The following is a 12173-nucleotide window of genomic DNA, read 5'->3' as shown; positions in this document are numbered from 1 at the left end:
TGCCTTTTTTAATGATTCTTTGTCCCTTTATAAAAAGTAGAGGGAATTCTAGGAAAAGCCTTTGGTACGGCTGGTCTAAGTATTTTAATTTTATACGTCCCAGAGAGTTAATGACACTCTCCAACTTGCCCCTTCCAGACTTAATGAAGCTACTTAAGACTGGAGAACGTGAGTTACATATACTAGCACAGTTAGACATAACTCCCCCTACCCCTGGCTGTATGGTCTATGTTTTCATCACACACCCCTCACTTATAATGCCCCCTCCCACTAGATTTATGACTCCTTTACTCCAGTCCTGCCAGACGCCTCCTTGTAAAAAAAAACAAAAAAAAACAAATACTCACCTTTCAACTCTCCTCTGAAGCTTCAGCAGCCGCCATCTCCTCCTCTTCTCTTTATGGCACCACTGTACAGCCCTGAAGCTGGCAGATATGATATGATGACATAATTGTGTCTGCCGGCTTTAGCGGGGAAGAGGAAAATAGAGACGGCTGCTTCTGCATCGGAAGAGGATTGAAAGGTGAGTATCTGTTGGGGACCGCTACTTTGATAGTTCTGGTCTCTGTTAAGAGTTGGGAGACACATGACCCCCTACGGCCAATCAGTGGCTTAGCTGTGACGTTCCATAGGCCCTACTCCTGTAGTGGTCAAGCTTTCTCCTGATTCCTAACAGCAGGAGATCGGAAAAATAAGATGCATTCATGTCTTCATCATGCTATCTGTGGACCATGAGGTACTTAAAAAGTTAGAAAGATTTTTGAACAAAACCTTTAACTCAAGGTTAAACATGTTTTTCTTGCTGTGAGTCAGTAAAAATTGGTGCCGCATTTTCTTGTGAGTAGGTTTGAACATCTGTGTTCAGCATTCCCGAATAGTAATTTGGAACAAGTTACACCACAATGTGAACAATGGCCCCACAGAACGGGCAGATCCTTAAATCTATGACCCTGCCTGCTAATTAGGACATTAATAATGATATTGGAATTTTATGTTATATTTACTGAGAGAGATCCCTGAGGGAAAAAGAAGTACTTAGAACTTTCCTCTCTAATTACCTAGATTTGTTTTGTACAATTTTAAAGACAAGATTCTTAAATATATTCAGGATAATAAAATAACAGATTCTCTAATTCACTGTTATTAACAAATATACAGCATTACACAGAAATAATTCCAACATGTCTCTATCAGTCCTGGTGTACACAATTTTGGTTGCCACAGTACTCGACCGTAAATCTTGGTCGGGCAAATAGGACAGGTTTTTCTTATAAAAAGCTTCAGTGCTCTCTGTCCCCTTCCCTCCATTTCAAGACCAGCTCAGACACAGGCACTTCCTGCCAGCAAGCAGCGTGCATAGACTTACTCTCCAAACTACAGACAGATAAGGTTTTTATAGCAGGGGAAGGAGGTAAGGAGATTTAGCAGAGCTGAGAGTGTCATTGTGTTTTATATTTATCTTATGGATCTCTCTTTTTCTATGTGTCACATGCTAGTGAATGTTCAGAAGCCAAATGAAAGTGTAGATAAACCCTGTGCCATGATTATCTAAGCACATTGTCAGCACACAGCATCTCATAGCACAGAGGGGTCATGAAGTTTCTGCTTAGTATCTTAGTATCTGCTTAGAGAAGGCCGCTCACTGACCATCACTGAGTGATAGGAGCTAAAACAGCAATAAAATTGTAAAGTAAAGGGTTAAAAGTGATATTTATTGTGTAAACATCACTAGGGGATTAAAATTTTAGAACTTGCTTTCATGTCCAAACCCCTTTAAAGCATTTTGTTTAAAGGGAATCTGGCAGCATTTTTTGGCCATATAACGCTGCAGCGAGTGTTAGGTATTGGCCCTGGAGATTTGTGTAATCACTCCCTGGTGTATGCTGTTAGAAGAAGCAGAATTGTGAGAAACTAATTTATATTTAAGAATAGTAGCTGGACTTGGAGCACTTGCAGAGTGCCCTCACACTGCTGTGTTCTGAGTTCTCTGCATTGAACAAGAGGAGCTTTAAAGAAGCTCAATTCATAGAACTAGGAGCACAGTAGTGTGCTATTAGTGTCACGGGTGTCCCCGCGATCCGTGAGACCTATGTCCCTCTCCGTGGCGCTGATCCCCCTGCTCCCTAGAGCATGTGCACGCTGCCACTCGCACTGCTGATTGGCACATTTCCCATAAAGACCGGCGGCTCCCATCACTCCCCATCCCATCTTTGCGCTCATTAGCCTAAGGGAAAGCTTCCTGGGTCCTTGCTCCTTGTTCCTGTTCCCTGTTTCTGCCTGTATTCTTGTTGTTCCCCTCGGACCTGACCTGTGAGCTCGCATCTCTGCCGCCTGCCCTGACTACATGCCTGTACCTGATCTCGATCCTGTACGCTGATTCTGTATCTCGGCGTGGGGTGCCACAGCGGGCTAATTGTACCTGTGGAACAACCTGGTGGCACCCTGCCGCAGGAAGACATCCCGCTTTGTGGTGGGCTCTGGTGAAGACCCGGTGCCACTTAGATTCCGGTCCCAGCTGTCGGCTAGTACCATCTCCCACAGGGCTCCAGGGGGTTCACTGACCCCGAGCCCTGACAATTAACAACACGAAGACAGGACTATTTCTCCAGGGCTAGTTAGAAACATTGGCCTCTACCTAGAACCGGAGGAGAGGTGAAGTCAGAGCCGTGGAGTGAAGAGGAGCACAGGAGGTAAGTACCAACTTTTATTTTCAAGTTTAAGTTTTTGTCCAGGTTCCTCGGGGGAGCCACATGTTGCTTTTGTTCAGTTATTTATTTCATATAAAACTAGGTAGGGGGTCCCCGTTTTCTGTTATTATACAGATGCAATAAAGCAGTAGCAGCCTGACATTACTGGGTTGGAAGAGTCCACATATATTGGGCTTTCCTAAGCCAATAATACCAGACTGCAGACACCCCAATATTAAACCATTTATAGATTTTAGCAAGAAGCAGAAATAGCCTGGGCGTTAGCAAGGAGATATAAAGTCCTGCTTGGCAAACCATCCAAACCTTACCCAACGCGATTTACATCATCCAGACACTGCGGAACAGAATGTTGGCCGAGATCCACGTTAAAATGAATTAAACAAAAACTCATTACAAAAATAGCAATAAAATCAGATTCGTGCAGCTCTGTTGAACCGCAGAGCTTTCACATTTGTCTTGGTCAATGAGACAAAGAACTGCTCTTAACCCGCGAGTCGTGTCACAGAGAGACGTTTCAAGGTGAAGTGTGTGGATGTGTTCTGCACATCAAGCCACAGGGTGCGCGATCGAGAAGGTCATCAGAGCCAGAATATTACATTGTCTCATGATATGTATACAGAAGGGTTAGAGGAAAATATAGTTGCATCATCGTTGCAGGTGTTTTCAACATATGGATCTCTAGCTAAAGCTACAGAAACTACAAAATGGTCCCATATGGGTCACTTAAAAAACATATGTCCTTATTTTGTAGAAAAAAAAAATCTTAAATGCTCATTTCTAGGAGTGTTAGTCCAGCATATGTTCAATTTCCCTAAGGAAAGCAACTGCTGCCAGGGGCAGAATAAGACCACCATGGGCTCTGGGCTGTATGACTATTATAGCCCCTTCAAGTCTTTAAATCACTTCCTACACGTGGTACTAGAATCAGCTTCTTGGGGAATGGAGGGTGTGTTAATTCTGCCTGCTGTTAATCTGTGCTTACAGGACCTTTGGGTACGAACAGCAATTTTTTTGCGGGTTTCCCGACTTTTTACCGTTTTTCCCTGAAATGGCCTGGGTTTTTGGCGCATGCGTTTGGATTGTGTCGCATCGGTGCATGCAACACAAATCAGGGGACGTGGACGTCGGACAACCCGACTGAGTTGAACAAACCGCAGGATTTTAAAACGAAATTGTGTCACAAGATCAGCACTCACATGCACCGGGAAGAAGAAGAGGAACTCCGCCGGACCTCAGCGGGAGAAGCGACGGATGCAGGAAATTGGGTGCACGATCTTAGTGAATCGCGGCAGACCCGAATCCTAGTTGGACAACGCACAGCGGGGATCTCGACGGGATGGGTAAGTAAATGTGCCCCATAGAGACACAAAAATACGCTGACACAGGGCTCATGCAGACTAATGTGTGCCCGCCCGGCCGTAGCCGTACGGGCACACTTCAGGCTCGCTGGAGAGAAGGAGAAGCGACCGCTTTTGGATTTGTTTGCTTGGATATTTATAATGGATGTACATGTATTTGACTGATTGGCCACCATCATACTTTTGTCTCTGTGGATTTTATTGTATGTTTTAGTGTTTTTTGATTGCCATATACAGGCGGTCCCCTACTTAAGAACACCCGACTTACATACGACCCCTAGTTACAAACGGACCACTGGATATTGGAAATGTATTGTTCTTTAGTCCTAGGCTACAATAATCAGCTCTAACAGTTATCACAGGTGTCTGTAATGAAGCTTTCATGTTAATCCTGGTTCTAATGACAACCCAACATTTTTAAAATCCAATTGTCATAGAGACCAAAAAAGTTCTGTCTGGGATTACAATGATAAAATATACATCTCCGACTTACATACAAATTCAACTTAAGAACAAACCTACAGACCCTATCTTGTATGTAACCCGGGGACTGTCTGTAATGTATAAATCAAGATTGGAATAATTTTTATACTACTGGAATTAAAGTTTATGGTTGAAAACCTTTTGATCCTATATACTTATATTGGTATTTAAATTCAGGCTCGGATACAGGTTCAGGTTCGGGGTTCCGGATCAGGCAGGATTCAGGCTCAGATAGAGGTTCGAGGTGGCATATAAGGCTGGGGGTTACAGGGTTCTTGATCAGGTAGGGTACAGGCTCAGGTACAGGTTTCAGGGAACAGGTCCATCACAAAACAGACGTGTTATAGTTGTGGTGACATTATACTTCACCAAGGGAAATCTTATCACATGCAGCACATAACAGCTGTTATCATGGTTACATGAAGTGATATCTATTACCAGTTGTCGCAGGTAGTCTTGAATTGTGTTGGGGTAGACGAGCACACTGACGGCGACCAGCGAATTCAGAGCAAAGTCAAATATTTGGTAGCAAAAAAATGGAATAATCCAGGCTGCGTGTTGCTGTAGGGAATAAAAGATAAAGTAGTTAACATTAATTTTGTGCACATAACAATTCCATAAAATTTCATGTACACATCGGGAAAAGCTTTCGATTGAGCAGGACTGGGATAATTCCACTTATGGGTTTTTTTTGCAGTTTGAAACACTTGTAAAAAATCACCCTGAATTTCGAATGTTTTTACCCCACCTTAAATTTTCATACTGTTAATCTATTCACTACATAGTATGTTATTGGTGGTGGACGAATAACCAAACCTGTAACAATCAGCTCTTCTGGTTGACTACTAATACATTCGAGGGATGAAGGGGCAGAGGGATATCCTACCAACATGGATGGCATATGATGATCAGTAGGCAGGGGTAGGATTAGCAAGTGGAGGAACCCTCATAACCCACTTAAAGGACGTCTACTACCAGGATGAAGGATTCTAAACCAAGCACACTGAAATACTGGTGTGTGCCCCCTCTGGAAGGACCCACTCTTCCTTTAGTTTCTTATGTCCTTCTTTTTAAGAAAAAAATACTTTAAAAATTGTGCAAATGAGCCTGAGGGGCTCCAATCTCCATTAACACCTAGGGATGCCCAAGAAAATATAGAAGGGTTAATGTAGTACACAAGAGACATGACTGAGAAATCCCTTTACCTTGTAGGCACCATATGTGGCCATCGCACAGATAAGAATCATAAGGAGGGAAATTGAAGTGGCAATGCACATATCTAGAAAAAAACAGAAGACAAATAATCAAAAAATTGGCGCTACATTAGTAAAACTATTCCTCCCAACCACCCACTATACACAAACATCTCTACTTGACTTCTCAACCATGCACAAACATCTTCTATCAGACTCCTCTGGCTATGGCTTATCCCCAGTGAGAACAAAAAGATTGTACATATTGCACAATCCAACATGCCCAATCCTTTTTCATCTGCCTGATGAGCATTGGCAGCCAGCTAATAAATATAACAGATAGGTAGTTCTGTCAAAATCCTTAGATTTGGAAAATGTAAGTCCGGATACAAGTCATTTAAGCAATACACAACTAAGCAAAAGTAAACTAGTAGCAAAACAACATATATCACATAAAACAATGGCTTTACTTATTGTCAATGAACCATGTCCCAAATAAGCATGAGCTTTGCATGCACTTGAAGAAATGAATACAAAGTCATCCCATGGATTCTGATCAGAGATTAGCCAGAAAATCTCAGCTAGAACCTTTGGGAGAAGGAATATGAATTAATCTTCTTGCCTTAATTCTTAATGCACTTACAGTTTCAAGAACGGTTACATTTAGCAATATCATCATTTATAGTTACCCGAATCCAATGTGTTAATTAACACTCAGGGATTTAATTTCATTATATTGACAATTGCATAATTACAAGCAAAATTGGGGGTATACTGTATACATATATATATATATATATATATATATATATATATATAACTCTTTGATTAACTCTGCTCAATCAACCTTTCAAATACAATAGTTAATAGCATCAGGATTGTGAAAAACTTTGAATTCATGCCTCAAGCTCCTGCAAGTGTCCTTCTTTCAGCCTGAAGAGCTTTCTGCTCTCTGCAGTGTACTGCTCAGTAGCCCCTCCCATTGTCTATTAGTAACACCTCTAGCAGGACTCTGGTTGGGTACTACAGCAGTCACTCCTTGCCAGAGGTGAGAGGCCGTGGAACAGTTCAGTGTAAAGAGCAGAAGGTTTTTCAAGCTGAAAAACCAGCCCAGAGCACTCACAGAGCTGCAGACTAAAACTAAACGTTAATTTATTGCAGTACTGCTGCTATTAACTACACACACAAGGTACATGGATCTCCAGTGAAGCTTCCTAACAGTATCTGCAGTTTTGTAGTGTCAAAACTGCTGAGAGATTTCTTTTTAGGGAAGACGTATACTTTCCAGCTGTCTGCACAATAAGTTACCTGAACTGTGCCTTAACTGCATAGTGCATCTGGACATACATGTACCTGGGAAAATGCCGTCTGTTGCTGCTTCCCAATGTCCATATATACATCCTAACGGCCGCTCGGGCTCCATAGCAGAGCCCATGTGATCTCTGCAGGAACCCTACTGTGTGTGACAGCTGGGCTCCCGAACTAACAGCTGGGATCTCGATACTCATCTATGGGGCAGTACCAGGTACTTACCCCGCCGATTGGCACCCTCTGTAGGACCTCAAGGCTGTCATCAATAAATGCCTGTTAGAAAGGCCTGATCTAACACTGTGGGGCTCATTTACTTACCCGGTCCTGTCGCGATCCCGCGGCGCGTTGTCCGACGTGGATTCGGGTTCTGCCGGGATTCACTAAGGTCGTGCGCCCGATATCCAGTAGGTGTCGCTGCTGCGCACAGGTCCGCCGGAGTTCACCTGCTTCTTCCCGGTGCATGTGAGTGCTGATCTTGCGACACTTTTCGCTTTTTAAATTCCGCGTTTTTTCCGAATCTGTCGGGTTGTCCAAAGGCCACCCCCCCATTTCTGTCACGTGAAAGCCGGCACGATTGCGCCAAAATCCGATTGCGTGCGCCAAAATCCTGGCAGAATTTGGCGCAAAAATTTAAAAATTTGGGAAACGCGACGAAAGTGCGGCCGCGGACAGGGCAGATTTTTAAAAATCCTTAAGAGGTTCTTCCCATAAACAATGTTCATTCCCTATACACAGCGCAGGGTCTGATTGTTTTGGGATGCCAAATTTAGGCAGTTAGCCCCTTCACAGTTCATGGACCAAAAGTCAACTTTTATTAGATTTAGAGATCACACGAGCAGCCAATGGCCAAAAATTGATAGACTTCCATCATCCCCATTGAGTCTCGGCAGTGATTAGACCTCCTGCGATCAGACATGTATCCCCAATGTTGTGGGTTGATAGTAGTTTACTTACTGGCATCATCCATGAAGTCAAAGTCATTCCTCAATTCACTGTTTGGTAGGTGGTACAGGTCGGGGTTAGCCAGGGCACTCAACAGTATAAGAAGGACCACCGAATTTATTATCTGTGAAGGAAAGACGTAAAGTGTTATAATCTACAGTCTTGTCCCATGAACCAATGACATTGGATACCATTAGTAGCTCCTAAAAAAACTATGGGATCCTTTCTAGAATCCGTTTTTCTCAGTTTTTTCTTCTTCACGCTAGAGGAATAATGTGAAATCAACTCCAACAATTAAAACAGGTCAATGACATGTGAGAACATGGATATTTAATACACCTGCTTGTTATAAACCTCTGTTATATGTATAATGTAATAAGCCATGGAGCGCACCGCGCCGCCTAATGATAAACCTGGCTGACGTCCAGAGAAATACATGTAACCGGCCCACAGAGGTCACCTCTCCAATCCAGGTTATTAATCCTCTTTCAGATTATAAAACAAGATAAACTTCTTCTTGGTTAGGACATTTCAGAGAATTAGGCTATAAATAATTGCAGAGGTTTCAGATCCATAGAGGACATTGTAGATTTAGCGGGGCAGGAATACAGTTGACTCAACTCATTTTTCCAGCGACTCTGAAGCAAGAGTTTAAAGATATTTCATTGTTCTTGTTATTTTTAATTTTAGGGAGTCATCAGAATCTGTAGAACAGCACAAGGAGAGAGGATGATAGAATCCGGGAGAACATTCCGGAATGTTATCCAACTTGGCCAAGGTGTAGCTGGGCGACTGCTGGGGGTATCAACAAACAACTCTGCCTTGGTAAGAGTGTAGATACAGCACCAAGTGCTGATCCATTATGTGCTACCATATGATCCAAATCCCACCCCCTATAGCCTGCACCTCAACTACTCTGCGGCCTGCGCCCCAAACCCCTTTGCCTGCATCTAAACCTCACAGTCTCACACTGCTCCCTCTTCCTTAGAGGGCACCTAATTCACATTGTACACCGATATTCAGGAGTACAAGCCGTGGAAAATGACCCCCGAAGATGGCAAAAATTTGTTGACCTAACTACAGTTGTGAAAAGTCATATTCACACTCCAGATTGTCCCATTGCAGAAACCTCTGTCCATAATCTGCTTCCCCATAAAAAAACGAAGTGTCGCGACCTATGCTGCCAGGGTCTGAGCAGTGATCCCCATTCAGTGTCAGACTGGGGGACCTAAACCCAACAGTGTGATTGATTCTGGGGACCCTCCTACTGCTACATAGAAACATCAAATGTACATTTTTAGGCCTTGCTCAAACAATGAATTTGCATTGCCTTTTGAAACACACAGCAAACTTATAGTGTGAACGCAACCTAAGGTCATATTCAAAAGATGCGACTGAATTGGGTTTAAAGCGCACCCGGGATATCTCCTCCCTAAACGCAGATGTGTTTAGATCTAAATGCTGGCTTCCTGTAAGGAGCATGAAGTTTTTTTTAATATGGCAACTTACCAAATGCAATATGTGGAGATATTAGGAAAGATAGATAGATGGATAGATAGATAGATAGATAGATAGATAGATAGATAGATAGATAGATAGATAGATAGATAGATAGATAGATAGATAGATGAGAGATAGATAGATAGATAGATAGATAGATAGATGGATGGATAGATAGATAGATAGGAGACAGATAGATAGATGATAGATAGATAGATAGATAGATAGATAGATAGATAGATAGATAGATGGATGGATGGATAGATATGAGATAGATAGATAGATAGATAGATAGATAGATAGATAGATAGATAGATAGATATGGGATAGATAGACAGATAGACAGACAGACAGAGACAAGTGTCGTTGTCAGGAATTATTCTGTCAGCAGAAACTCACCAGGAAGAATAATTACACAATTACATGGAGATAAGCCAAGACAAGCCCAAAATGTGTTTACATGCAGGTGACACCAGACCATATACCGTTACTAAGAAAAGCTGAACCGTCACCTTCCACATGAGTCAGAAGCATTAATCTCACTCACGAAGTTGGGAGACAAATTATTCATCCCATGGGTGACAAATAACAGGAGAATATAGGACAGATACACTGCAATACACTGAATTATGGTGCATAATGAAATACACTGTTTGGTAACCATCAGGGTCCCTCATACTGGTCATATTTGTTCAGTGACAGAATATCCATTTGGTTCTTACACAGAGAATCATCTGTGGACTAAACATGAGGTTCTGCCTCTACCACATGGACTTTTCTTAAAAACCAGATACTGACAAATGTTCCTTTTCTGGTTGTTTCTTTAATGTTTTTTAATTTTCATTACATGATTATAGGTCAGGCATGTTAGCTAAACTGCTAAAAGGAGTTTAGTCAATCGCTGTGACATCATCTATTGTCAGTAGTGATGTAATGATGGGTCAGTGTTATCTATATAGAGGTCATTGTACAGGGAGGGGGAGGAGATAAGCTGTGACATCATCTATTGTCAGTAGTGATGTAATGATGGGTCATTGTTATCTATATAGAGGTCATTGTATAGGGAGGGGAGGAGATAAGCTGTGACATCATCTATTGTCAGTAGTGATGTAATGATGGGTCAGTGCTATCTATATAGAGGTCATTGTATAGGGAGGGGGAGGAGATAAGCTGTGACATCATCTATTGTCAGTAGTGATGTAATGATGGGTCAGTGTTATCTATATAGAGGTCATTGTATAGGGAGGGGGAGGAGATAAGCTGTGACATCATCTATTGTCAGTAGTGATGTAATGATGGGTCAGTGTTATCTATAAAGAGGTCATTGTACAGGGAGGAGGAGATAAGCTGTGACATCATCTATTGTCAGTAGTGATTTAATGATGGGTCAGTATTATCCATATAGAGGTAATTGTACAGGGAGGGGGAGGAGATAAGCTGTGACATCATCTATTGTCAGTAGTGATGTAATGATGGGTCAGTGTTCTCTATATAGAGGTCATTGTACAGGGAGGGGAGGGGATAAGCTGTGACATCATCTATTGTTAGTAGTGATGTAATGATGGGTCAGTGTTATCTATATAGGTGTCATTGTACATAGAGGGGGTGGAGATAATCTGTGACATCATCTATTGTCAGTAGTGATGTAATGATGGGTCAGTGTTATCTATATAGAGGTCATTGTACAGGAAGGGGGAGGAGATAAGCTGTGACATAATCTAGTGTCAGTAGTGATGTAATGATGGGTCAGTGTTATCTATATAGAGGACATTGTACAGGAAGGGGGAGGAGATAAGCTGTGACATCATCTATTGTCAGTAGTGATGTAATGATGGGTCAGTATTATCTATATAGAAGACATTGTAAAGGGAGGGGGAGGAGATAAGCTGTGACATCATCTATTGTCAGTAGTGTTGTAATGATAGGTCAGTGTTATCTATATAGAGGTCATTGTACAGGGAGGGGGAGGAGATAAGCTGTGACATCATCTATTGTCAGTAGTGATGTAATGATGGGTCAGTGTTATCTATATAGAGGTCATTGTACAGGAAGGGGGAGGAGATAAGCTGTGACATCATCTATTGTCAGTAGTGATGTAGTGATGGGTCAGTGTTATCTATATAGAGGACAGTGTACAGGAAGGGGGACGAGATAAGCTGTGACATCATCTATTGTCAGTAGTGATGTAATGATGGGTCAGTGTTATCTATATAGAGGTCATTGTACAGAGAGGGGGAGGAGATAAGCTGTGATATCATCTATTGTTAGTAGTGATGTAATGATGGGTCAGTGTTATCTATATAGAGGTCATTGTATAGGGAGGGGGAGGAGATAAGCTGTGATATCATCTATTGTCAGTAGTGATGTAATGATGGGTCAGTGTTATCTATATAGGTGTCATTGTACATAGAGGGGGTGTAGATAATCTGTGACATCATCTATTGTCAGTAGTGATGTAATGATGGATCAGTGTTATCTATACAAAGGTCATTGTACAGGGAGGGGGAGGAGATAAACTGTGACATCATCTATTGTCAGTAGTGATGTAATGATGGGTCAATGTTATCTATATAGAGGTCATTGTACAGGGAGGAAGAGGAGATAAGCTGTGACATCATCTATTGTCACTAGTGATGTAATGATGGGTCAGTGTTATCTATATAGATGTCATTGTACAG

The 12173-nt window shown here is 42.0% G+C and overlaps 1 protein-coding gene across 1 annotated transcript in view; it reads right to left on the bottom strand.

Moving 5' to 3' along the window:
- Positions 1–12173, bottom strand: part of LAPTM4B (lysosomal protein transmembrane 4 beta) — a 77917-nt gene that overhangs the window by 28529 nt on the left and 37215 nt on the right. Inside the window, exons 2-4 of the mRNA XM_072151473.1 lie at positions 8008–8119; positions 5755–5828; positions 4988–5110 (exon numbers count right to left, since the gene is read on the bottom strand). Coding sequence (XP_072007574.1) covers positions 4988–5110; positions 5755–5828; positions 8008–8119 — 309 coding nt within the window. The remainder of the gene's footprint in view (positions 1–4987; positions 5111–5754; positions 5829–8007; positions 8120–12173) is intronic.

Source organism: Engystomops pustulosus, chromosome 5 (genome assembly GCF_040894005.1).
Source record: "Engystomops pustulosus chromosome 5, aEngPut4.maternal, whole genome shotgun sequence".
Lineage (NCBI taxonomy): Eukaryota > Metazoa > Chordata > Amphibia > Anura > Leptodactylidae > Engystomops > Engystomops pustulosus.
The sequence above is the reverse complement of the archived record's forward strand: the minus strand, read 5'-3'. Positions and strand labels throughout refer to the sequence as shown.